The sequence below is a fragment of the Suncus etruscus genome, chromosome 12, assembly GCF_024139225.1.
Source record: "Suncus etruscus isolate mSunEtr1 chromosome 12, mSunEtr1.pri.cur, whole genome shotgun sequence".
NCBI lineage: Eukaryota > Metazoa > Chordata > Mammalia > Eulipotyphla > Soricidae > Suncus > Suncus etruscus.
This window is the reverse complement of record NC_064859.1, coordinates 91,139,210-91,165,986: the sequence shown is the minus strand read 5'-3', so window position 1 is coordinate 91,165,986 and position 26,777 is coordinate 91,139,210. Positions and strand designations below refer to the sequence as shown.

General features: G+C 51.2%; 1 protein-coding gene across 1 annotated transcript in view; it reads left to right on the top strand.

The window, feature by feature from the left end:
* Positions 1–26,777, top strand: part of OTOF (otoferlin) — an 85,355-nt gene that overhangs the window by 34,876 nt on the left and 23,702 nt on the right. The window contains exons 4-14 of the mRNA XM_049784464.1: positions 2,001–2,100; positions 4,070–4,251; positions 13,465–13,538; positions 15,184–15,310; positions 15,724–15,778; positions 22,600–22,731; positions 24,143–24,205; positions 24,492–24,576; positions 25,196–25,355; positions 25,952–26,138; positions 26,533–26,719. Coding sequence (XP_049640421.1) covers positions 2,001–2,100; positions 4,070–4,251; positions 13,465–13,538; positions 15,184–15,310; positions 15,724–15,778; positions 22,600–22,731; positions 24,143–24,205; positions 24,492–24,576; positions 25,196–25,355; positions 25,952–26,138; positions 26,533–26,719 — 1,352 coding nt within the window. The remainder of the gene's footprint in view (positions 1–2,000; positions 2,101–4,069; positions 4,252–13,464; positions 13,539–15,183; positions 15,311–15,723; positions 15,779–22,599; positions 22,732–24,142; positions 24,206–24,491; positions 24,577–25,195; positions 25,356–25,951; positions 26,139–26,532; positions 26,720–26,777) is intronic.

The window sequence follows — 26,777 nt, the reverse complement described above, 5'->3', positions numbered from 1 at the left end:
TTTTAATTGGGTAAAGGTGGGTGGCAATTACTAGATGCCCTAGATTGCCCCTGTAGAAATACCCCTATTTCCCAGAGTCCAGCCTAGAGTAGGCTGCAGGGGCCGAGACCTTGTGTTCAGAGTGTCCCCAGCACAGATGGCAGCTTCTGTGTGGGGATGAGGGCAGCAAGAGCAAGATGAGGCTGGAACTCAAACCACAGCCCAGCAGCCAGCAGTGGGGCCCTGCTTCCACCCACTGGGAAAATCAATGAGGCCTGAGCCTCAGCCCCAATGAGCTCCCCCAATCTCTCAGCTGTCCTCTCTGTCTCTGAGCAGGCTGGGCTAGGAGCCCATGGACAGGAAGAAGGGATCTGTTAGGTGCTGGAGTGCACTGTGGAACAAGCACTGGCTCCTGAGAGCTGTGTGTCAGGAGGACATGGAAGGAAACAAGGCTCCTCTCAGAACCCCCTGGACTTATCCCTTCTCTAAACCTAGAAGGTGCCAGCTGCTTCTCCCAGCATTTGCAGGGAAAAATCGCTCCCTCCCGCCCCCTAGGGGCCTCTCGCTGCATTGCGGCTTCTCTGTGTCTCCTGGGAAAGTCCTGCCAGGTCACACGTTTTCTGGAAGCTCTGCAAGTCAGAGGGAAGGCCTGGGTTCGATCCTTGGCATCCTATATAGTCCCCCAGAGCATGCAAGGAATAGTTCCTGAATGCAGAGCCAGGACTAAAGCCTCAGCATTGCTGTGTGTGGCTAACAATTTTTTAAAAAGACATACACAAACATAAAATGAGGTTCACACCCAGGTAACCTTGCTTATCCCCAACATTTCTGCATTGTAGCTATGCATCTGGGAATGCAACTATCTGTCCTAGAGGCTAAGTATGGTCAGGAGTGACCCTGAGATCTCTCTGAACCCCAGAGAGTTCCCCAGTCCCAGTGTTCACCTACATCATGGGGAATCCCCTTTTAGAGTTCCCTGTTCTCTCCTAGAACTACAGAGCAATGAGTTCTCTATTGGAATCCAGCCAGAGCTGGTGCAGAGGTGGAGAGCAAGGCAGCTAGCTGGTCAGGTATTCGGGGAACCCATAGCTATCTCTACCCATTTGGCAGAGCTAGAGCTGGCCCTAACCAGGGAGAACCCCTGAAATGGGTCCCCATGGCTGGTACCCCTAAAAAGCAGCCAAATGCTAAAGTGCTGCCTCTAGCTAGGCTCTGGGACACAGAGGTTCTAACCTGTCTTCAAACCCCAACTTCTAAATTGTGGGTCTGGTTCCACATGGGGTCACATGCCCAAGTGTGAAGATCCTGAATCCACCACTATCACCAGCTCATTCCAAGTTAATCCAGATGTTTCTGGAAGTGCTGTTTGCATTACACATCTGGAGTACAAAATGTTCAAGAAGCTCTGCCCTAAATAAAAAGCTTAAAGTTGGGGCCACAGAAATAGCATGGAGGTAAGGCGTTTGCCTTTCATGCAGAAGGATGGTGGTTCAAATTCCGGCATCTCATATGGTGCCTCGTGCCTGCCAGGGGCGATTTCTGAGCATGGAGCCAGGAGTAACCACTGAGTGCTTCCGGGTGTAACCCAAAACCCAAAACCAAAAAGAAAAAAAAAAAAAAAGGCTTGAAGTTGAGGTAGTTGGACTATCGGCTGGGTGAGCCATCTCTGCTCTCAGGGAGCAGATAACTCACACCCTGACCCTCTGACTGAGTCCAGACTCTTCAGGACTCTGCCCTGCAGGCCTCTAGAACAGGACACCTGCATAGAGGCCTGGGGAACCCGGGATCAGATCCAGGACTCCACTGAGCCCCAACTCCATGCACTGAGGTCCATTCAGGCCTACACCCAGTGTGTCAGCACCCCCTTGGGGTCTCCCAGCTACAAATGTGTCACAGTTCAGCATGCATGCACAGGCCAGGCTCCAGCATACCTCAGACCTGGGTCCTGTGGGATATCAGCCTCACTCGGTCCTGCCCCCACCACTCCTCACGCAGGGCCTCACCCCCTCTGCTCTGTCCAGGCTAGTGGGAACCTTCCGAATGGTGCTGCAGAAGGTGGTGGAGGAGAAGCAGGTGGAGGTGACCGACACCCTGATCGATGACAATAATGCCATCCTAAAGGTATGTGTGCCCGGGTCCCCAAGACTTGTCTGTTGTGGGTTCACTGCAGGGGGTGGGTGTCCTGCAGTCTGTGAGGTGTGGCTGGGTCCAGGCTCTGCGGTGGCACAGCTCTGGCTTCCCCTGAGGATCCTTCCCTCTGACCCAGCTGCAGAGATCACTAGGCTCCTGATGACCGCCAAAAGCTCAGCTCTGCCCTGAGGTGCTGGGTGGTCCCCTTGGGTGCATTCATGCCCGCTTGAGGGCGGTTTGGCTGTGAGGCTCCTGGCGGTCACTCCCTATTGTTCTCGACAACTTTAGTGAGTCTGCATGGTCCCGGCATCTCTGAACAAGCAAGGGAGTGAGTAACCACTGGTCTGAACACTCAGTACCATGCAGAGAAAATGATGCTATTGGCTATAGGTTCCTGGCCTCAGTTTACCCAGGTGTAAAATGGAGCAGCACACTGGGGCACTCTCTGTCAGCTAAGCTAACAGCATCATAGAAAGGGGAGAAGAAAACCCTTTCCCAGAGTCCCTGGGGTCCCCACAAACTATTCTTCATGTGAACAGGGACCATTTTCTGGGTACCTGTCACCTTGGCCTACAGCATGAGCTGTGAACGCCAAAGGGACAAAAGATTTGCAAAAAGGACAGAGGCACCTGGAGGAAGAGTGTGAGAGATGACACCAAATGTGTATGACAGCACAGTCTACATTATGTGTGTCCAGACTAGACTTAGAGAACATCATACCCAGCCCAGCCCCACACATGATCCCTCCGAATGGGTGAGATGGAGCTTGGTCCAAGGGGCCTATCTGGTCAGCAGAAGAACCAGCCCCCAGAATAGAACTGGGCATTTCAGCCACCATCCTCCACAGAGGCAAGTCACAGAGAAAGGGCCATGTAATTCAGCAGAAAGGACTTGGGCTAAGGGTCAGTTGGCCCAAGTGTGGCTCCCAGAACCCCCACTTTCCACTGGGTGCCTTTGACTTCTTTGCTTGTTTTCTATTTTTGTTTGTTTGTTTGTTTGTTTGTTTTTGGGTCAAACCTGGTGGCGCTTAGGGGTTACTCCTGACACTGTGCTCAGAAATCATTCCTGTCAGGCTGGGGGGATCATATGGGATGCCGGGATTTGAACCAGCATCTGCCTTGGATTGGCTGCGTGCAAGGCAAACACCCTACAGTTGTGCTACCTCTTCAGCCTGTTTTTCTTTTTCTTTTAAGGCCATGCCTGATGGTGCTCTGGGCTTACTCCAGGCTCTGCACTCAGGGATTGCTCCTAGCAGGCTCAGAGGACAATATAGGATGCCTAGGATAGAACCTAGGTTGGCTACATGCAAGGCAAACACCCTACTGTCTGTGCTATTGCTCCAGCCCTTGCGCTTTTTATTTTTTTCTTTTGGGCCACATCAGGGATGCTCAGGGCTTACTCCTGTCTCTGCACTGAAAGATCCCCCTGATGAAGTTTAGGGAATCATATGGGATGCTGGAGATTATACCCAGATTGGCCATGTGCAAGACAAGCACCCTCCCTGCTATACTATGGCTAGTGCCTCTGAGTCCACATTTTGGACTTCTTTGAAGGCAAGCCTAGGTCCTCTCCCATTAGCTTCAGGCATGAGGGGAACCAGCTGACTTCAGGGCCACCCGTCTCTACCCCAGTGGCACCCCTTGCCTTGGGGAACATGGAGTGACAATGGAGATCCTAACCCCTGAGAGCCCTCTGCCTCAGTGTAGACTCAGATGTCCAGAGCGAACCCCCCCCAAACGCTCCCACAGGCCAGGCCTCTGCACCCCAATGCCCATCACCTTGAGCATCAGAGAGGACCATCAGCAGGACCTGCAGGCAGGTGGCGTGGCCTGAGTCTGTCCTTTCAGACTTTCTGGACCTCAGTCTCTTCATCTGCAAAAAAGGGAGCTAGATCCAGCGGGTGTCCTTCACCCATGGACATCTCCCCACTCACCTGCCGGCCCTCTCTCTCTCCCTGCAGACGAGCCTATGTGTGGAAGTGCGGTATCAGGCCAACGACGGCTCGATGGGCCCCTGGGATGATGGGGACTTCCTGGGGGACGAGTCCCTGCAGGAGGAAGAGAAGGACAGCCAGGAGACAGACGGACTGCTCCCCAGCTCCAGGCCCGGCTCCCGGCCCACTGGCCAGAAGAGCTTCCGAAGGTGAGGATGGGCCCTTGCAGGCACAGGGAGGAAGCTTTGAAGGGGTTCTGGATGGGTCCTAGACGTTGACGGGGCTCAGGGGACAGGACTGAAGTGGGAAGGGGCTTCTCAGTGCTCCCCGAGTCAACTCTGACCCTGGAGCACTCTGCAGAGGTAGCAAAGCCTGGGAGGGGCCAGGGCCCTCCCAGCACCCCAGGGAAGCTGAGTTCTAACTGGGAAAGGCTTTGGCCGGCTGCGACTGCTGAGTGAGGGACTGGGGAGTGGGAGTGTCCCCACTGGCACCCAGACCATAGGGGCTCAGCCCTGCACCACTGAACAAAGGCTCCAGAGACCAAGGCCCCAAAGACCAAAGCCTTTTCCCTCCAGAGAGATCAAGGCCACTTTGGCCCTGGCCCCAGCTCTTTCCTCTGAGGGGCACAGAGCATGAGCCACATGGCTGCCCAGCCTAGTACCTGCTTCTCCCCCATGTGCCATTGCACCAAGAGAAAAAAAATAAAATGCAGCCTAGGGACATGATTCCAGGTCAGGAGGGCACTAGGGTGATGTGGGGGCACAGGTAAACCTGGTGCTCATCTGAAACAAGGGTGAGCTCTGAGGAAAAGGCTTCTCCCCAGAATTCTCTCCTTTCCTTCCATTCTTTTTCCGCCTTCCCAAGTCAAAGGGGTTCAGGTTCCTGTTCTTGAAAAATAGACTTGAATAGATGGGCTTTTTTTGTTTGTTTGTTTTGTTTTGTTTTGTTTTGTTTTGGGGTCACACCCGGCAGTGCTCAAGGGTTGCTCCTGGCTCTATGCTCAGAAATCGCTCCTGGCAAGCTCAGGGGACCATATGGGATGCCGGGATTTGAACCACTGACCTTCTGCATGCAAGGCAAATGCTTTACCTCCATGCTGTCTCCCCGGCCCCTGAATAGATGTATTTTGATGGAATCAAGGTTTTCTATTATTCTAGCCCCAGGAAAGAAAGGGAGAGGGAGAAGGAGGAGAGAGAGCAGAGGAGATCAGAGATACATTTTGGACCCCTTGGGAGCAAAACCCCATGTACTAAAAACAATGTCAGAGGAAGGACTGAGAAAAAGCACTGACCTTGGATTTGAGGCAGCATGAGATAGCCAGGCCTTAGACCCCAGGCTAGGGGGTTGAAAGGTCCCTTCATTTTCTGGGGTCTACTCAGGGAGGCTCAGATCCACCTCCCACAGGCTTGAGACCAGACCCCTTCTGACTTGAGAGTGGGGTTCAGAGAAGGGAGAAAACTCTGTGCTGCTGTTGGCAAAATCTGAGAGAAGCTGAAGGGGCAGACAGGCTGGACACGCGGTCCAGATCCTGGCCATGAAGCCTGCAGGGCCCAGGACAGAGGATCAGATGGGAAAGGGGGGGTCAAACTTGCCCTTGGATGGGGGCCTGACACAGAGAGTTGGGTGCACACATGGGAAAAGGGGGGGGGGAGATCTGTTAGGCATAGGAGGCATAGGAAGCGAGAACAAGAAGAGAAAGAAAGGGATGCTGGTCCCAAATAAGTGCTGTTCTGTTCTGTCCTTACTGCCATGGGTAGTTGAGTGAGGGTCCTTCGGCCAATCACACCAACTCTGGGGATGGGGAGACAGGAAACAGGGTTTTCTGGTTTCCCTCCAGCCTGGCATGTGCTGGATTCTAGGATATCCTTTGGGCCCCCTTCCACTCCAGGATCACAATTGAGCCAGCATCAGGAGGTAGAAGGGAGGAACAGAGAGAGCAAAGAAAACATTGTGGGTGCCTGCAGAGGGTCACCCAACTTTTCCCAGATCCTGAACAGTCTCCCCACTGTTTCCAGCAGCTACAGGGACTCAGATTGGGGGCCCAGGAAGGTGGGGTCTAGAGGTGCAAAGGGCTGGGAGGCCAGGGGATGGGGACCACACTCACAGACCCAGCTTCTATTTTTCTGGGGGCATCACCGGCCTGTTTGGAGGGGCTGCCAGCCTCCAACCTGGGAGCACCTTGGGGGTGATGCCCACACCCCAATATCTGTCAGATGGGGGCAGAGTGCACATGATAAGTGCTCTCAAGCACTTTCTCAGGGGCCCCACATGGACCCATGGACCCCCAGAATATCTCAAGGAGTCACAGGTGAAACCCAAGACTAGAGGAACAGTTAGTGGCCCTGCACAGCGCCCTGCCCTCTGCCACCTTCACTGTGGCTCCCCACTTCCTGCTCTGTGCCTTGCACTTTCCAGTTCCTCTGTCTCAGCTCACAGATTCCCTGGTTTCCCTGACCCTTCCAGAAAAATCTCCATGCTCCCTGGAGATTCACTGACTTTAAGTGAACAATTAGAAAGACCCCAATATTGCTGGAGAGATAGCACAGTAGTAGGGCGTTTGCCTTGCATGCATTCAATCCAAGATGGACAGTGGTTCGAATCCCGACATCCCATATGGTCCCCTGTGCCTGCGAGTAGCGATTTCTGAGCTTAGAACCAGGAGCAACCCCTGAACGATGCTAGGTGTGACTCAAAAACCTAATAAAAGAAAAAAAAAAAAAGACCCCAATAGTATCTAATACCCTGAGCCCCAGAGCACCTGGGAAAGGTAGCTACAGCCCCTCTCCCCAGCCTGAGACTCAACTCAAAGTTCCAGGGATGTCCCTGGAAGATAGTGAGGTTGTGGGAGCTCAGGGCTCAAACCATCACTGCTCTGAGCATAAATCCCATCTCTAAAGATGGGTCCCAATCCATCTGAGCTTTGGGATTAAGAGAGATTTGCAGCAGCTCTTCCTCCAGCAGAGAGCGGCCATGAGGTCAGGGTTCCTGTGGGGGGTGGATTTTTATCAGTGGGGGCAGATGGAGTGGGGACATGAGAGACTGTATAGAGTCACAGGTCAGTGTCCAGGAGGCACAGGTCAGTGTATAGAGACACAAATCAATATACAAACATACAGGTCAGTGTTCAGGGTTATGTGTCAGTGTACTGGGGCACAAGTCAATATAGGGGTCACATGTTCATATGGGGGCACATGTCAGTATAGGAGTCACAGTGACATGGAGGACACCCCTGGGTGTTTGTGTTTACATATTCCAGCCCCAATGCTGCTTGTGCCACTGATCTCAAGGCTCTGCCTCACCTGGTGTGTAGCCCTTCCTAGACATAGAAAAGCCCCTCAGCTTTAATCTGGCAACTGCACTCTAATTATAGCCCTCAAGGGTCCCTGTCATCCCTCCTTATTTTCTTCCCTCTGTCTCCCACCCTTCCTGGTTCCATCTTCTGCTTCCTGTTTCCCATTCCTTTTATGCCCTGGTGTCCCCAAGAATATCCAGTTTCTGCCAGTTCATCTCTGGTCTGTCCCCTCTTGGGGGAGGTCATTTCTCGTTCTCCTCATGGAAGCCAGCAACCTCCCTCCCTGTTGGTGACAGGGCAGGGGGCATGTTTGCAGGGCTAGGAGCTCTACAAGAGATGCTCTAAGAGAGTTGCTCCTAGGGCTGTGTTTTGGCATGTTCGCCAGGGACCAGTTCTCACCCCAGAGCTATCTATGATTCTCCCTTGACAGGCAGAGCTCCCATAGGGCCCAGAGGACCAGATTCAGGTACTAGCTGGGATTTGGGGTAAAGTGTACTCAGGACGTTCCCCTCAAACTTAGATTCTTCACCTGAGGTCAACATCTCTGCTCAACCCAGGGCCAAGTGCCCAAGTAAGTCCAGGACCACAAAGCACTGGGTTCCCCATTGGTCCAGCAGCCATTTTGATCTGGCAGCCATATTGATCCTTCTGTCCTGTGACTTGTTCTGGAGGACAAGGAGAAGGAAGTTTGAAAAAGAGGTGGCATGATGCAGAGGTTCTGAGGTGGCTGAGAAACAGGCCTTAGCCAGTCAGTCAAGGATGCTAGAATTACTATAAGGATCTAAAGTGACAGGAAGTTCAAGGCACCTTACAGAGAAGCCCCAATATTGAGGAGAGCCCTGAGGGCAAATTCCACCCTGCCTCAGTGGGGATCTTGTCTGAAAAAACGAGTAAAAACAACATCTCCCTCAGCTGACGACATCCCCTCCCGCTGTCAAGCCTCCCTTGACACCAGGGCTTTTCAGTCACTCTCAACCTAGCAGTTTTAGTTGTGGCTGGGTACAATCAAGGGGGTATTCCTGGGACAAGAGCAATAGCACAGTGAGAGGGGCATTTGCCTTGCATGTGGTCAACCCAGCTTCGATCCCTGGCATCCCATATGGTCTCCAAAACCTTCCAGGAGTGATTACTGAGTGCAAAGCCAGAGATAAACTCTAAGCACCACCAGGTGTGTCCCCCACAAAAAAACCCAAATAAACAAACAAAAAAGCATCTCAGGTCACTGCACAGGCACAACAGTCCACTACTACCCCAGCCTTGGTAACCCAGATACACACCTTCCTGCTGACATATCTATGCAAATATTTGCAACTTCTCAGAGCAGGAGAGAGAGAGAGAGAGAGAGAGAGAGAGAGAGAGAGAGAGAGAGAGAGAGAGAGAGAGAGAGAGAAAGAGAGAGAGAGAGAACAAAGAAAGAAGGAAGGAAGGAAGGAAGGAAGGAAGGAAGGAAGGAAGGAAGGAAGGAAGGAAGGAAGGAAGGAAGGAAGGAAGGAAGGAAGGAAGGAAGGAAGGAAGGGAGGGAGGGAGGGAGGGAGGGAGGAAAGGAGGGAGGGAGGAAAGGAGGGAGGGAGGAAAGGAGGGAGGGAGGAAAGGAGGGAGGGAGGAAAGGAGGGAGGGAGGAAAGGAGGGAGGAAAGGAGGGAAGGAGAGAGGAAGAAAAAAAAAGGAAGAAAAATTCCCAAGTATATGGATTAATTCAGAGGTAGCCCCTGCTTAAATAAGGGTAGAAGGATGCTGACAGCCACACACACACATTTGGCCCTCACTTTTGAAAACTCCAGTAAAACAGTTCATACAGGTTCAGACCTAACCAACTCTCAAAACTATCCACGTATGGAACCATAGGTGGGCACTTGAGCCAAAGCCTCCCCTCCTTTTCGTAGGGGCTGCTATCTGCTAAGAAGTCTCTGCTGGAAGGATGGTGGTTCGAATCCCCGCATCCCATATGGTCTCCCGAGCCTGCCAGGAGCAATTTCTGAGTGTAGAACCAGGAGTGACCCCTGAGCACTGCTGGGTGTGACCCAAAAACCAAAAAAAAAAAAAAAAAAAAAAAACAAAAAACAACAACAGAAGAAGTCTACTGTAGGGGGCCAAGCTAATGCTTACTGTTTGAGAGGTATTACAAGCTTCCCACCTTGTCTGGCAGAAGGTCACTCAGTGCAACTGCAAAACAATCTGCCATCAGGTGATGAGGGATCAAGGAGTGAGGCCATGTCAACCAGGTCAGAAGGAAGAGAAGGAAGTGTCTCTCTGTCTCCTTTCCTTTCTTTGTTTCACCCTCATCTCAGCAGCAGGAAAGCACTGAGAGAATGTTCCAGAAGGCATCTAGAAGCCTGCCCTGGGTCCTCAAGTGCTGCTCAGCTCTGGCATGTTCCAGAACCTTCTCAACTCACCTTTTGTCTCACAGGCCTCCAGCCTGGGAATGTTCCCCCCTGCCAGCCAAGGCCTCAGAGGCCAGGGGAGCAGCAGGTAGCCCCCCTGTGGAAGGAGGCAAGCTCACAGAGTCTCACCTTCTCTGAGGAACTTTCTAGACTCTCTGAAGAGCCCTGACCTGACCCCCTCTCTGGGCTGAGACTTTGGACAATGGCCGCCCGGCCCCACTCTAAGGTTTCTCTAGCTTCCAACGCCCCAGCTTCTGCCTTTTAGAGTGAAAGGCTCTAGAGGACAGGGCCCCAAACAGGTCTCCCGGGAGTGTGGGGTTCGCAGGGCCAGGGGCTAAGTGTGCAAGCACCCCTGCTCTGCAGCAGCTCACTCGTGTCCCCTTGTCTCCTCGTTTCTCCCCTCGACTCAGCAAAGGCACAGAGAAGACCAAGGGAGGCAGAGATGGCGAGCACAAGTAGGTGTCCCAGCCAGGGTGGAGGGTACGTAGGGCTCGGGGGGCTGTGTAGCTGATCATGGGGGTGAGGGCAGGGAGGTGCCAGGCATGGGGGGCTGGAACCCAGATTCTGCCCGTCCTCTCCACATCTTGCTTATGCTTCACTGCCCTGTCCAATGCCCCAGCCCTGAGGTGTAGACCCCATATGAAGGGAACTGAGGCTAGGAGAAGGTGGGGCACTGGGGATCAATGTTCACTTCCTGTCACCCCAGTTATGGCACCCCAGGAGGCCCCAGGGAGACCCACTCTGAATACTGAATGTGACCAGAACATTAAACCCCAGAGAGATATTGGGGTGGCCCTCAGGACCTGTTCCCCAAAAGGATCCTGGGGGAGAAAGAGCAAGTCCTATCTGGAGGAAGGAGCCATCTGAGGGGTTGAGAAGGCTCAAGGCTCAGGACTGGAAGACTCAAATCCCCCACAGGTGTGTGATCTCTCCCCATCTGAGAGTCCCCAAGGCCACAGTCAGTATGAAACACCCTGAGGAGTCTCTGCCCCTCTCCCTTCTGAGAGATGAGGCCTCTGAGTCACAGAGAGGGGAGGACTCACCCAGAACAGGTTTCCCTGTTTCCCCCACTTCCAACAGACATCACATAGACCCCCCCCTAATCATATGCAGAGAAAAAGCTCCATCCATGCCAGAAAACACTGACCAGCCAGACCAGATAGAGAAACTGAGTCCCAGAGACCTCAGGGGCTTTGCTCAGAATTAAAGTTCCAGTAAGTTCAAGAGGATTGCTCTGGAGAGAAAAGCATGATGGGTGGATGGGAGAGGGCTCAGGATCACAAGTGCCAGGCCTATCCCCACACTATTTTGGCTTGAACTAAGATCCCAGGGACCCCCAGCCCATACACTGCTTCCCCAATGCTTGTTGATTCCAACTTCACTCCAGCCGGTCACAAAGCCAGAGCACAGTTGCACTGAGAGAAGGAGGACCAGGATGTGCCAGGTTCTGAGCAAAGCCTCGGACAGTGGCAGTGCCAGGCCTGGCAAGGAAACACAGAACTAAGGCCGAGAGGGCTTGGGCTGTGAGAGATGCTGGCAGACCTGAGAGGGAGGGTTGGGGAGTCTCATAAGGGAAAGGGTTCAAGTGCTTTTTTGTACTTAGATTTAAAAAAAGAATTGGAGGACCATACCTTACAATGCTCAGAGGTTCCTCCTGACTGCCCTCAGGAATTACTCCTTGCAGTGCTTAGAGGACCAAATGGGATGCCAGGGATTGAACCTGGGTCAGCCAGGTGCAAGGCATATGCTCTACTGACTGTGCTACCTCTCCAGCTCCTGTACTCAGATGCTAAAGGTCCTTATGTGGAACATGCACTGTCCCTCTGTGTCCCCGTCTTCCTTGGCTAAAATCAGTGAGGCCCTAAGGCTCTTCTGAATTTCCATCTTGCCTGGTTGGAATCCTTGGAACAGAGTCATGGGGATCTGGATCGCTTTGATTGGACACAGCAGGACTACGAGGCCCTCCAAGGGCAAGCACATAATAGATGCACATTAAATGCCGTCCCTAATTCCACACCTACCCCCGATTAGCATCGGAGATCAAGCCAATTGACAGCAAATTTCCCCACATATGGTAGCACCAGGAAGGTGAAGGAGGCAGGAAAGGGAACTAAGAAGAGATCTGACATGTTGAAACTATTTAGAAGGGAAATAGAAATGGGGAGAATCCTCTGGAAGGTCGAAAATGTTCTTGTGGGGCAGAGCAGGCTCAATGGAAACATCAGAGTGTAAGTGACAGTGGGGGGACATGAAGAATCAATCGAACTCATCAACATAGATTGAGGGGCCCGGAGGGATAGCACAGCGGTGTTTGCCTTGCAAGCAGCCGATTCAGGACCAAAGGTGGTTGGTTCGAATCCCAGTGTCCCATATGGTCCCCCATGCCTTCCAGGAGCTATTTCTGAGCAGACAGCCAGGAGTAACCCCTGAGCACTGCCGGGTGTGACCCAAAAACCAAAAACAAAATAAAACAAAACAAAACAAAACAAAAAAACATAGATTGAGTTCATGTGAGTCTGAGAAAGCATCTGGGCTGGTTTGGGGACATGGGGTTGGAATAGGGAGGTGGAAGCCAGAGGTGCAGGAAACTTGCAGTGAGCCAGCGCCTCCTGGAAAGTCCAGGAAAGGTTGGGGGGTATCCCATACTGTCCAGCACATTGAGGTCACAGGTGTATGGATGGAGATAGGCTTTGCTCCCCCAATTTTTCATTGGCCACAAGGCAATGTTGGAAACTAACAGGCCTACATAAGAAAAGTCAGAGTCCAAAGGTGGGAGGACTTGGCTGTTCTGAGCTCAGGGTGAGAGTCTGCACCTGGTCCCACCTGGGCTATGGATGACAGGACCACATCCGGTGAAGGGGTATGGGCCTGGAGAGAGTCAGGTGTCCAGCTCATGCAATATTCATGGAGTAATGGGATACTGCACGCTAGCCCCTGCTCTTCCTCTTGGTCCCTCTTCGTGCCGGGAAACACAGCTCTGCTGTGGGGATCTCCATAAAGGGACAGTGAGATTCCCTGTCCCTCGGCCCCCCTGACTGCCAGGCTGTCAGCTGGGGGGCACAAGGTCGCACCAGGAAGAGGTAGGAACCAAGGGGTCTGTCAAATGGTTCCAAGGGTGAGGAGGGAGGGGGGTATTCTGCAGAGAGAGAGAGTCACCCAGCTCTTTTGGGGACCGGAGAATACCAAGATGCAAAGGAGTGGGGAAGAAAGGCAGACCTGGTGGGGGGGTGGCAACTCATCTCCTCATCCCCATCCCTACTCTACACACCTCCGTGAACCCTTTTCCTGCCCATTTGCTCTGCGACTTTGCCTCTATCACCTGGCTTGCTGATCCTTCTAGCCAAGGTGGGGTCCAGGCCTGGGAGGATGATCTTAGGGACACTCGGGGAGTGAAGGGCTGGGATCAGCCAGCAGCCTGAGGAGCTCCAATTAATTTTCCTTCCAGATGAAGACCCTTGATCCTGGGGGGGCCCTGCCTGTGATGGGGGAGGCACACCTGGATCGCAGGGCCCCCCTCAAACTGCTCTTAGGTGGTATAAAGGCATTGAGGAAGGAAAGCATCCAAGGTCTTCCTCTAGCCAGACCGGGCGCATCATGGTGCTCATCGCATGGTGCTCGGTACTGCAGGGGATGCAAAACTCTTCTCTTAACGCTTCCTTTCGTCTTCTGTTTTCTCTTCCGTGTTTCCGTGTTTGTGTGTCTTCCTCTGGGCCTCACATCCCTCTGCCTTGATCCGGTGGCTTCTCACAGAGCTGGGAGGAGCGTGTTCTCCGCCATGAAGCTGGGCAAGACGAGGCCGCACAAGGAAGAGCCCCAGAGAGCAGGTAACAAGTGTGCCTGGCACAGGCCTAGACTCTGCCCTTGGCCTTTACCAAACCCCGCCCCTCCGTGGGAAGCGTCCCTATGAGGTCTCCGACCATTGGCCAGCAGGGCCTCGGCTCACTTTGGTCTTGACAGAATCTTAAGCAAAGGGTGTGGCCCTCCAGTCCTCATTGCTTCTTATTTTGGTGGTGAGGGGGACACTCTATGATGTTCAGGGATCACTTCTGGTGGTGGTGCTCAGGGAACCATCTGGGATGCCCAGAATGGAACCCGTGTTGGGCTTGTGCAAGAAAGTGGGGATTTTTCATGAAGAAGTGATTTGGTCATTCCCTGTTTCTAGTGGGGAAACCAGAGTTCCCTGACTTCTCAGTTGTAGGACCCACTGCCCTGCCTTTTCCCCATGAGGTCTAATGAGCGGAAGGTCAGGAATCCTGGAGGTTGGATTGGGGGGGTCTGGAGCCTTCAATCCCCAGTAATGGACTGGGGAAAAGGTAGAGAGGCTGGAAGGAAAGGGGGTGCAAGGGAGACTAAGATGGGTCAGGAATGATTTGCAACTTTCCGCCTCTACTAATGATCACTGGCTCACAATAGTGTCTCCAGCTGACTCCCTGAATTCCTTGCAGGGCCTACTGGGCCCAAAATCTTGCCCTCCCTCTTGCTCCATGTCAACTTGCCCTGTACCCTTCTTCTTGAATTAGGGGGCTACAACTGGTGCCTGAGGCCCAAACACTCCATCTCTGTGGTGCTTCTTCTGAATCATCACTTCTTCATCCCATGGGGTTGATCACATCATTATATGGTCAGATTCTGAATTTCATCCATCAACTTTATTTGAGGGGTAGAGTCAACCACTCCCTGTGGTGCTCAAGGATCACTCCTGACTGACTCTGTGCTCAGAAAGTGCTCCTGGCAGTGCTTAAGGGATAGTATTTGGCGTCAGGAATTGAATTTAAGTTGGTTGCATGTAATGCAAGTGCTTTTCCTGCTGTACTATAACTTTTCAGCCCCCATTAGTTAGTTTAAATATTACCTACCAAGCCACAATTCCCCCATCTATGACAAGAGAATAACCCCCACCATGGCAGGATGAGTCTATGAGAGCCAGTGCTGTATGTTTAGAGTGTCCAGTACATAACAAATGGTAGCTAGAGTTACACATGGTACCAAATATGGATTCTCTCTTTCCTACTTTCTTCCACAACACTGTTCAGAGCTCATGAAAGTCATGGACAACTGAAAAATCACATTGAATTCCATTTAAAAGCAAGATCAAGGCCTGATCTATCAGTGGATAGGTTACTTGCTTTGCACATGGCCAGACTAGGTTCAATCCCCAGAAACCCATATGGTTCCCTGAGCACCATCAGAAGTAACTCCTGAGAGCAGAGCCGGGAGTAACCCATGAGCATTGCTGAGTGTGGCCCCAAAACATCAATAATAAAAACCATATGACCAAACATAACAGCAGAGACCATGATGATTCAAGGTCAGGTAGAAGGTACTACAGTCTGTTGAACTGCACAGCCTATGTGGAGGCCACATGCTAGCCTGTCAGTTGACTGTTAGATTCCTAGATGCTAACCAAAGAGAACCTATGGTCACCTTCCCATGGTCCAGCCTTCCTAGCCAACCTTTCTTCCTGCCCAGATGAACCTGCGGTGCTGGAGATGGATGACCTTGACCGCCTGGCCATTCGACTAGGAGATGGCTTGGATCCTGACTCAGTGTCACTGGCGTCTGTCACTGCTCTAACCACCAATGTCTCCAACAAGCGGTGAGCCCCAGAGCCCTGGGCCCCCCACTATCGGGACTCTCTCAGGCAGTACCCACCAGTCAGTCTGAGTCATGAGGGGATGAGAATCAGAGGACAAGGTCACCTTGTTCTGTCCCACCTACCACTCCCTACAATAGCCAATGCAGTAGCCCTGGGTCTCCCCTGGTGTCTGAGCATCTTTTGATGCAGGAAGACCACATGGTCCCAATCATGGATAATTTTCTACTTCGTGTCTGTCTCCTGCTCATGGCTATTGTGGCCACCTCTCTGTCTTTGAGAATAACAGTCCCCCTCCTTTGCTGGTTCTGGGTGAAGACCTTGATACTGTCTTTCTGCCCATCTCCTGGGGCTAACTGGTGCCCCTTTCCTGGAGTGTCCCTACACAAGGCCCAACAGAATGTTCTCCTCCTCAGGTCCAAGCCAGACATTAAGATGGAACCAAGTGCTGGGCGGCCCATGGATTACCAGGTAGGTGGGGCCTGGTGGTCTCTGCCTTGGTGGGGGTTCAGTACCCTTAGAGATATTCAGATGTGCACTGTAAACTCTAAAGGCTTGACTCTGGGGGCCCAACAGAACCACTAGCTGATGATCAGTTCTCCCTAAGCAGACTTCTTCCCAAGGGGCACTCCCAGGGGTATCTTGTATCAAGAAGTGCAAACCCAGGGGTCAGAGCAATAATACAGTGGGTGGAGCATAATAATACAATGAGTTGGATCCCTGGCATCCCATAAGCTCCCCCAAGCACCCTTGAGAAATTCCTGAGTAATCTGAGTGCCAAACCAGATTAACCTCTGAGCATCGTCAGGTGTGGCCAAAAAATAAATAAATAAAATAAACAAACAAAATTTAAGTACAAGTCCAAAGATTAGCATGAGAATTCTGCTTATGCTGGCCAAAGTCCTCTCAGAGTTCTATGTCTAGCAGGGGACCCAGAAAGTAAAGAGTTAGCTGGGCAAACCATGGAGAACTACACAGAAAAAGTTCTGTTCTGTTTCGCTGTTCCCTGCTATGGAGACAGTACTTGGCAAAGCTCAGGACTAGGGGTGCTCGGGTCCACCAGGACCACAGCCCGTGGTATTCTGGGTGCCATTCTGTGCCAAATAGAGTGCAGCACTTCCCACATGTGATGTACAGGTTCTGTCACTTGATCCCTGTCCCAGGCTTCTCCACTGAGATTCTATATTATTTTAGTGCTAGATGTAATATCAGTCCTGATTGTCTACAGATGGGGAAAATATGGGTGTTTTCTACTTTTCTTTTTGCTTCTCCATATTTTCTGACACTTAAACATATGTGTTTCTACTACAAAACTGTCTTGATGAGCAAGAGATTTGTAGCCAGAAGGAATGAGTGGCCACAGTGTAGCAGAACTGATTTCTGCTGGGACAGTCACTGTACATGAAGGCATCCCAGGGCATCCCAACCTAGGGGTTGACGACTGCCCTGCAGGCCACACCCTTCATTCAGCCTTTTCTCCCAAAACTAATCACAACACCAGAGTCTGAGTTCCATTACACTCATCTGATGTCTGAGTCAGCAGTAGTTTGCACCAACCTATTTATAAAGTGGAGACAGCAAAGGCCAGATCCATCACTCCAGACCATTCCTTGGGAGCTGACGGCCTGTGATAGATTGCAAGGCTGCTGAGCCATCCTGGCATGGAGGGAGAATGCTGGCTGGCCATGGGGATTTCCAGAGACCCATGTGACTGCCACTGTGCATCCTGTCCCAGACTCTAGTGCCATGCCCCAGAATTGCCATGAGATACTTCTCCTGTCCCTACCTGTGGGGGAGGGTGTCACGCCCAGAGGTGCTTAGGGGTTACTTCTGGCTTTGCACTCAGAAATTACTTTTGGTGTTCTTGGGAGATCATATGGGATGCCGGGGTTCAAACTCTGGCCAGCTGCATGCAGGACAAGTGCCCTGCCCACTATTCTTGGCCCCTTCCCTGTAGTTTAAAACACACTCAAGCTGGGGCCAGAGAGATAGCATAAGCAGTAGGGTGTTTGCCTTACATGCAGCCAACCCGGGATGGACCGGAGTTTGATTTCTGGCATCCCATGTGGTTCCTTGAACCTGCCAGGACTGATTTCTGAGTGCAGAGTTAGGAGTAATCCCTGAGAGTGGCTGGGTGTGACCCAAAAATAAAACAAGAACAAAAAACATACTCAGCTACTAGGCTCCTTGGAGGTGCTCAGCTCTCTACAAAGTCCAAACTCAAGAGTATCCTGAGACCTCTGCCTGCTAAGACTGAGCCCTTGGGTAAAGACATGCAGGAAAGGGAATCTAGGGGTCGGGAGATGGCATAAAGAGCTAGAGTGCATGGCTCATGTGCTCAGGCCCCGAGTTAGACCCCCAGATCTGCATGGCACCCAATAACACCAGCAGGAGAAACCCTGGAGGTCCCCAGGACCCCTGAGCCTGAGGAGCACCACATTGGGCCCAACATTGAATCATCGTGTTCACATAGCCAGGCACATTATCACTGGAAGTGGACCCTGGGCTCTAGGACCACCTCCCCTGCTCCCAGAAAAGGAGTCTTTGTTGATGTCATTACCATAATTTAATTTTTGTATTAGTTTTTGGGAATCCATACCCTGTGTTACTGAGAGTTTATTCCTGTCTCTGTTCAGTGATCAGTCCTGGCAGTACTAGGGATACCAACTGGGGTGCCGGGGATTGAACTCCTGGCAGTGCTAAGGAAACTAACTGGGGTGCCAGGAACTGAACTCGGTCGGACCTGATGTGTGCAAGACAAGAACCTTACCATCTTTACTGTGTCATTGAACCTCATAGCCGTGTGTGTATGTGTGTGTGTGTGTGTGTGTGTGTGTGTGTGTGTGTGTGTGTGTGTAGTGGGGGCTGGAATGTTCATGGAATATGAGACTGTTCCTCTCTTCCGAGCCCCAAGATTTAAGGCATTGCCCCTCCACGCTTCCCCCCAGTTCTCACCTCCCATCATCCCCCCAGATGCTGACTCTGAGGTCCAGTCCATCTGCGATGGTACCCCCCCCATACACACTTCTCTTTGGATCTCCCTGCCCTCACCCACCTTGTCTGGCCTGGCATGATCTCAAAATACAGGCCTGTCTGGCCTCATACTTTCTCAAGGAAGAGCGGTCTGAAGGCCTCTCAGCAGTTGCATTGTAGGCCACACTTTGTCTCCCCACCCACGTTCTCTGCCTGGCGATCTGATGGCTCAGAAGCAGGTCACGGAGCAGCAGGCCCCTCTGGGTTCTCCCAGGACTGTATCAGCTTACATAGCCTTTCCCTGGACCTGCTTCCTGAAGCCAGCTGGGAATTCAGGCCCTTATCTCAGAAGCTGAGGTCAGGATACCAATTCCTCAGAGCCTCCTGGTCAACTGGCCAGCTGGCCCCTCTGCCTTCTCATCTTCCACCCTGGAAAAAGCAAGTCCTCAGATAGCAACCAGAGAATAAAAGAAAAGGATGAGGGGCCAGAGACACAGTATAGGGGATGAGGAACTTGCCTTGTATGTGGCCAAGCCCAGTTCAGTTCCCAGCTCCATAGAGAGTCCTTCAAGGACCACCACCATGGATGGTCCCTGAACACAGAGCCAGGATAAACCCTGATGCACTTTTTTAGAGTTTCAAGCCAAAGTACTACCCAACTTAGATTCATGTGCTTAGATTCATTGGCTCACAGGCCAATTACTTGAGAGACAAGGTTCTGACAACCTAAGGAGAAGATGAACTTCTTGTTCTCAAAAAAAAAAAAAAAATCCTTCTTACTCTCAGTTGGGGTTAAGGATTCAGACAGGGCTTTTGAGAAAGTAAGTTAACAGAAATATATGGTTATGATCAGAGCAGGAGCCCTATCTCAAGGCAGTCAGGTATGGGAACAATGGTCTGATTCTTGTAAAACTTGAAGGGAATGTGGTTGAATAACCATGTTCCCTCACAGGGCCCTTCAAAATCCACCTAGACCCGGGCTTGAAGTTTAACATTCAGTATACAATGCCTGAGGACATTGCTCAGGACTGAGAGGCAGGGCAAGGGCCAAGGCAGGGTGAATGGTTTTAGGATCCATAGGTGAGAAGCAAGATGGCATCTTTAATGCCTGCTCACTGACTGAGTGTACAGTCACTTCCTGGAGAGCAGTAGGCATGGCGGTCCCTTCTCCTGGAGTAGCCACTACTCCTCACTTTCAGGGTTTCCCTCAGGCCACTTCTCAGTCAGCAGGGTTGTGTATGTATTTAAGGCAATTAGTCCATGCACCTTTAAGGGGTGTCTTAAATATATCAATACAGGGTGCCCTCTGGAGTCTCTCTCCCCAAGCCCTGGCTTTCTCCCTTCTCTGCAGCCTCTGCCTCCTCTCTCTTCCCACCACAGCTGTCCCTGCCACTTAGTGGGTAAAGATAAGAACTTTGGGCCCTGAAAGGGACTCAGGGTCTGTGAATTGTCCTGAGTGCAGTACCTCAGGGTGAGAAGCATAAGCTTGCAGTGGGTCTGGTTCAGCTCCTGATGATCTGGCTTTACCTTATTATGCCAAGACTATTTATTCCCAGTCCTGAGTTCCAGAAAAATCTCTGGGGACAACTCGCTCTTCAAATCCAGGTGATTCTTTCAACAGATATTTCACTTGTTCAACTCTATGTCTCTTTACTTGCTTTCCCACTCTGGAGAAGCCATTGTTTTCTCCTGAAAGTGTGCTTCCTCTGTTCTCTTTCTCTTTCCTCACATCTTTCTGAAGTAAACTTCACTTAAAACTATCTACTTTACCCAAAACAAAAAGCAACAACAACAAAAAGAAAAATATTTGGGAAAGTAGAACAGTGAACATTTTAGTTGTAGGAAAACAATGAGAATTGATTTGGGTTTGGGCTTGGGGGTCACATTTGACAGTACTCAAGGGCTGTTCCTGTCTTTGAGCTCGGGGGTCACTCCCAGTGGGACCATGGGGTGCCAGGTATGGGATTCAGTCCTCCTGCATGCAAAGCATGCTCTCAGCTTTTTGAGCCATCGCTCTGGCCTCATAAGATTTTAAACATTTTTTGATATAAAAGGTTCCATGGAAGTTAAATGTCTATAAACTGCTATACAAAGAATATTCTGCAAGGTTATTCTGGTGTCTGTTTACTCTCTTCAAAGTAAATTAATTAGGTCTATAGCTCCCTGAAGAAATGGTGGTTATTAAACTTCCTCAAAACTCTGCCTTCTACACTTCATTACTGTTGATACTTCAAGTTCCTAATGGAAATGCTTGAGTTCCTAGTTCAGGTGCTGCCCCAATTAGTAAAATGTTTTCCTCCCCATCCATATGCTTTCCTGGCAATGATATTTTTTAGCTTTGGAGCTTCTATTTTTTTTTTCAGCTTCATTCGTTTTGATGTGTAGATGTTTCTTTTTCTTTGGAATATTTATGAGGCTTCAATGAATGCAGTGGGTGAAATTATAGTGCTTATTCTTCTTTATGGAAAAAGGAAAATCATTCTCCTGAGAAAATTGTATATAGAAGTTGCAGCAAAGCCCAGCAATTCAAATACCACATCTTGGGCATAAGAAGCATCAAGATCAGCCCATAGAGTTTTGTTAAGAGAAGGAAGACCCTTAGGCCAGAGCGATAGCACAGCAGTAAGGTGTTTGCCTTACAAGCAGCCCACTGGATGGACCTGGGTTTGACCCCCAGCATCCCATATGGTCCCCCGAGCATGCCAGGAGCAATTTCTGAGTGCAGGGCCATGAGTACACTCTGAGCACAGCTGGCTGTGGCCCAAAAAAAAAAAAAACAAAAAGAAAAAAGAGAGAAGGAAAACTCAAGGGAAATGCTAATAGGACAGACTCTTGGGTTTCTAGGATAGACTGTTGGGTCAAAATGCAAGTTCAAGGACCAGAAATAACACTCAATGGTTGAAGCACATTCTTTGCATGCAGAAGGCCTGAGTCCAGTCCTGGAACCTCATAGAATCCTGAGCATCACCAAGAGTGACCCTAATCACCAAACAGGACATGATCTTGAGCACTGCTGATCATGTCCCCAAGACAAACCCCCAAAAATGCAAGTTCAAGAGATGTAGCTCAGTGGTAGAACACTTGCATTATATATGTAAGACTCTATATTCAGTCCCTGGCAACATACACAATTTTACTCACATACACATGTATTTGCAGACACACACATATGCATGCACAAGTTCAAGCAGTTAGCCAAAATATTTATAAGCATCACACAGGAATAGTAAATGCCTTGCACATTTACCAAAGCTTGATTCCTGGCACTTTATATGATTCCCCAAATCCACTAGGAGTGATCTCTGAGCACAGATTAAGGAGCAAGCCCTGCACCACTGGATATGCCTCCCCCTGAAAAAAAGTATCATATAGGAGCATATTTATTCATAAGGAGAGACCTATTTATGGAAAGACAAATACATGTATTGATATATTTATCTATAGAGCAATATTTCTGTATCAATGTACAGAGAGATGAGAATATTTGCATGTGTTTGAATTATATGCAAATATATCTGTCTAATGAATAAACAACTGTAAGGGGCTTCCCAGTATAGAAGTGTGATGCTAGGAGTAGATGCCCTGGAGAGATCTAGAAGCTACATAAAGCTCCAGAGGTGACTCAAGTGACCCCCAAAGATTCATCGAACACAGAAAGAAAAAAAATGAAACAGGGTGGTAGAGGGTGCCAGGAACATGGCAAAGGACCAAACTCTGTGCACAGGGTTTGGGTGCCTGCAGGCCAAAGTGAGACATACTGGGTAGAAAGTAAAAAAGAAGCCTGTGCAGTCATCACTCATGGATTGAGAATAAATTGAGAGCATGGAAACAGACTGCAGTGCTCCTGGAGGCAGAATCAAGCACTGAGGGCTCAGGGGGAGGATGGGGAGCACAAACACCCATGCTTGTGGCCAGAGAGAGAGAGAGACAGAGAGAGATAGAGAGACAAAGAGAGATAGACAGAAACAGATAGAGATATGACACATGACACACAGGAGAGCCACTTGCCTTGCACACAGCTGACCCTGGTTCATGCCCAGAACACGTAGGGTTCCCCAATGACAGCTGGGAATGACTCCAGAGCACAGAACTGTAATAGAAGTAGCTCTTCATCATCACAAGGTATGCCCAAAATTGCACCCTATAAGTTGCATAAAAGTAAGTCAATAAAATACTTGCTCAGCCTAAGTACAGTGTATGATGGCTTAGATGACCCTTAGAGGCCAAGGCCCCACTACCTCAGGACTCTGGGGCTTGAATTCACAGAGGCTGATGGGAGCTGAACTCACCCCCAGACTCATACCTCCCTCACCCCACAGGTCAGCATCACTGTGATCGAAGCCCGGCAGCTGGTAGGCTTGAACATGGACCCTGTGGTGTGCGTGGAGGTGGGCGAGGACAAGAAGTACACGTCCATGAAGGAGTCCACCAACTGCCCCTACTACAACGAGGTGCGTGTGACGCATGAGGGTGAGCAACGCCCTTGATGTGGTAGGTGTCTGAGGAATCAGAGAAGGTCTAAGGTCTCAGGGGTACTCGATGCCGCAACTCCTGTGTCTCTAGCATGGCAGGCTCCACAGAGCTCTGAGTGCCCTCCCTTCAGTCTGGGTCTGATGAAGAGTCAAGGCCACAGTCCTTCTAGAATGGCCTTACATTCTCAGAACAGAATGTCTCTGTGGGCACATCTGGCCCTGGCCTCAGGCACCTCTCTTCTGCCTGAAATGATCACTCCTTTATCATCTGAGATTTTATTTATTCCATAGAAGCTAGTATGGCCCCACATCACCAACTCTGTCTTTGCTTGTCTTTAGCCTCATCCTTTGTAAGGTTTTCTGCTCTGGTATATGAGAAACCATGTATGTTCAAGGACAAGAATTAAAAGTATAGACTGTCTATATGTCTACATTCCTCCTTCTGTCTATCTATCTCACTTATGCACCTATTCATCCATACATCCATCACCCTTCAACCCACCTGACCTCCATCCATGCATCCTTCATCAATCTATTCATCTATCACCCAGCCAGCCATCACACAGTCATCTACTAATTTATCCATTCACCACCCACCCAATTCTCTATCCACTATCTATCCACACATCTACCCATTTCATCCATCTACCCAAATACATAGCCATCCATCCACACATCCATCTACCCATCCATTCATCCGTCACCCATCTATCCATCACCCATCCATCCACCCACCTATCCACCCATCCATCCAACCATCTATCCATCAACCCACCTATCCATCCATCCATCCAACCATCCATCCTTCCACCTAGTGATCTATCAGTCTTTTCTCTTATTCATCTCTCATATATTTTCTATAGAACTATCCTTTAGACAGCTCTCTACAAGCTGTTTACCCTATTCACTTCCAGTCCATTTGTCCTCAATCCCATGCACTGTACAGTGCCCACCTTTCTTCTCCCATTAAGAGTTTAGTTGCATGACCTGTCCCTGCATGCTCACCTCCAGTCACTCCTCCATTTCTGCAGTCATTTCTGCCTGAAGCCTCATCACTGCTGTCCTCTGAGAACTGAGGTCACCAAAACTGGGCTGCACCCCATTTCCAGGCCATACTCATTGGTAGGCACAATATGGCTGAAGAGCAGCTCTATCCCAAGGCTCTCCATGTGTTTGGGCTCACTGCTCTCTCACTGGAGTTCTTCACCTTCATTTGACATTTGGCACATGTCAGGGGTCTTGTGGTTAGACACAATGAAACCAAGAGGATGCTGCCCCTCTAGATGCCCCGAGTGCTCTAGATGCCCAGGGTGGAGACTGGGGGAGGTATTTAGGTACAAACAGACCAGCCATCCCAAGGCTGACAGCAAGTCTGGTCCTCCCCCTCCAGTATTTTGTCTTCGACTTCCACGTCTCTCCTGATGTCATGTTTGACAAGATCATCAAGATCTCGGTGAGTGGGGAGCAGCCCTCACAGCCTAGAGAAGGTCACCCCCTTTGGCTAGCTGGCCACCACAAAGTCACCATGCCCTGAAGCAAAGCTAGGCCATGGGTATGGACTAAACTGGGTCTGCTTACCCCAGAGCTGGTGGCCTTACAAGTGCACAACCTGCTCACCCCATACCTTTCCACTTCACCTTGATACCCAGGTCCCCAGGGAGACTCAGCTGGTGCCCTACCCCTGCCCCACACAACCCCACAGCTCCTCCCTACTGATGGGGGGGGGTTCCTGCCCAAAGGTCATTCACTCCAAGAACCTGCTGCGTAGTGGCACCCTGGTGGGCTCCTTCAAGATGGACGTGGGCACCGTATACTCCCAGCCTGGTGAGTGGCCACACAGCACAGGGCCCAGGACTCGGGTGCTCAGTGCTCCCGTTCTGCTCATTCTGTCCAAGATCAGGTTAGATCGTGTGGGCACACTGCATTAGGGGCCCCCATGTGCTGAATCTCAGAACCCCTTGAGACAGGAGACATCCCCCCTCAGCTGAGGGCGACATGTGGGTGGGGTGGGGATCAGGCTGTGTCATAGTCGCTGAAGGATCCCTCCCTCGCTGAGAACAGTGCCTGAGACCAGACCAGCAGCTCTAGAGTACCAGGACAACCAACCACATGTGGGTGAGGGCAGGGCCTAGCAAACCTCTCCATTGGCTCCCAGAATTCAAGATGGGGCAGTTTCTGCCACAGACAGATGAGGCTGTGGGGGCCAAGGGGCTACAGGATTACACGGGATTTGGGGAGTACATGGGGCTACATGGGAACATGGCTGCAGGCACAACCCATTAGGAGGCCTGGCCTCCAAGTCTCAGCGCCCACCCTGGATGTGGGAACCTAGTGAGCCCCCAAGGGACACCCTTGTACCTCTGGAACCTGACACTGGGCTCTGGCCCAATCACTGGGGTGTGGGTGCTTTGAGGCCTGACCTGAGGTGCCCCTCGGCCTGCAGAACATCAGTTCCACCACAAGTGGGCCATCCTCTCGGACCCCGATGACATCTCAGCCGGACTCAAGGGCTATGTGAAGTGCGACGTGGCCGTGGTGGGCAAAGGGGATAATATCAAGACACCCCACAAGGCCAACGAGACGGACGAGGATGACATTGAAGGGTGAGCCCCCGTGCCCTTTTCTCTCCAATGGCCCAGAGCACCCACTGCCATGAGCCCCTCTCTGGGCAAGAAAGCAGATGCATGGCAGGAGGCCTAGGGGTCAGTCAAAGGAATGTTTTTTGACACCTGGGCTCGAGGAGGTGCGGGAAATAAGCAGGACTCTGGGCCAGTCAGGCCTGGGCCCACCATCTGGGCCCAGCATCTGGCTTTCAGGCCTCTTCTGACCAATATCAGACACTGCTGAGAACAATGACTTTCTCTGGGGACTTGCAGCCTCCATGGCTCAAGAGAGCAAGGGGGTCTAATTCCTAGGGGTCCTTTAAAAAAAAAAGCACCAAGATGGACTCTATCTGAGACCCAGAAAGCCCTGAATTGTACGGCCAGCACCCTTCATGTCTCATCACCATCCTGCGTGACAATTGTTCCATCTTAAAAGCAGGGAGCTGGCCAGGAGGTTTGCTAGGCAGGACTTCACCACAGCCATGCCCCACTGATCTTCTCAACTGCCCAACAACTGTGTCCCAGGGACACGTGGGTGCCAGGCAGAAGTGGGAGTGTTCTCTGATCAGCACAGCCCCTGACATACGTGCCCACAGGAACCTCCTGCTCCCTGATGGGGTGCCCCCTGAGCGCCAATGGGCCCGCTTCTATGTGAAGATTTACCGTGCGGAGGGCCTGCCCCGAATGAACACCAGCCTCATGGCCAACGTGAAGAAGGCCTTCATCGGCGAGAACAAGGACCTGGTAGACCCCTACGTTCAAGTCTTCTTTGCTGGGCAGAAGGTATGGGGGAGAGGACAGCACAGTGCAGAAAGCCGGGCATTGGGGTGACAGGCATCGAAGGTGCAGGGCACGGCAAAGAGGCCTGTGAGTAGACTGAGTCTAGGGGGGCCATGGTGCCTTCTCTGCAGTAGAGAGAGGGGAACACGGGAAGGTCTGACTGATGTGGGAAGGCCTACAAGGAAATCCTGGCCTACATGTTCTAGACATCAAGAACTGAGTATGGAGCATGAACAGAGGGAAGTCTAAAATGTTAGGGGTCAGAGGATAGAAGTATACACACACACACACACACACACACGTACACACACACACACACACACACACAGGGGCACAGGTGCCCACCACCCTTGCACGCCTGCCAGGACACCTGCAGACCGAGTCCCCTTTCCCACAGGGCAAGACGTCGGTGCAGAAGAGCAGCTATGAGCCGCTGTGGAACGAGCAAGTAGTCTTCACCGACCTCTTTCCCCCACTCTGCAAGCGCATGAAGGTCCAGATCCGAGACTCGGACAAGGTCAATGACGTGGCCATCGGCACCCACTTCATTGACCTGCGCAAGATTTCCAATGACGGGGACAAAGGTCAGCTGCTGGAGGAGGGCAGGTGCTCCCCCTTCCCTCCACCACCTTTGGCTTTTCA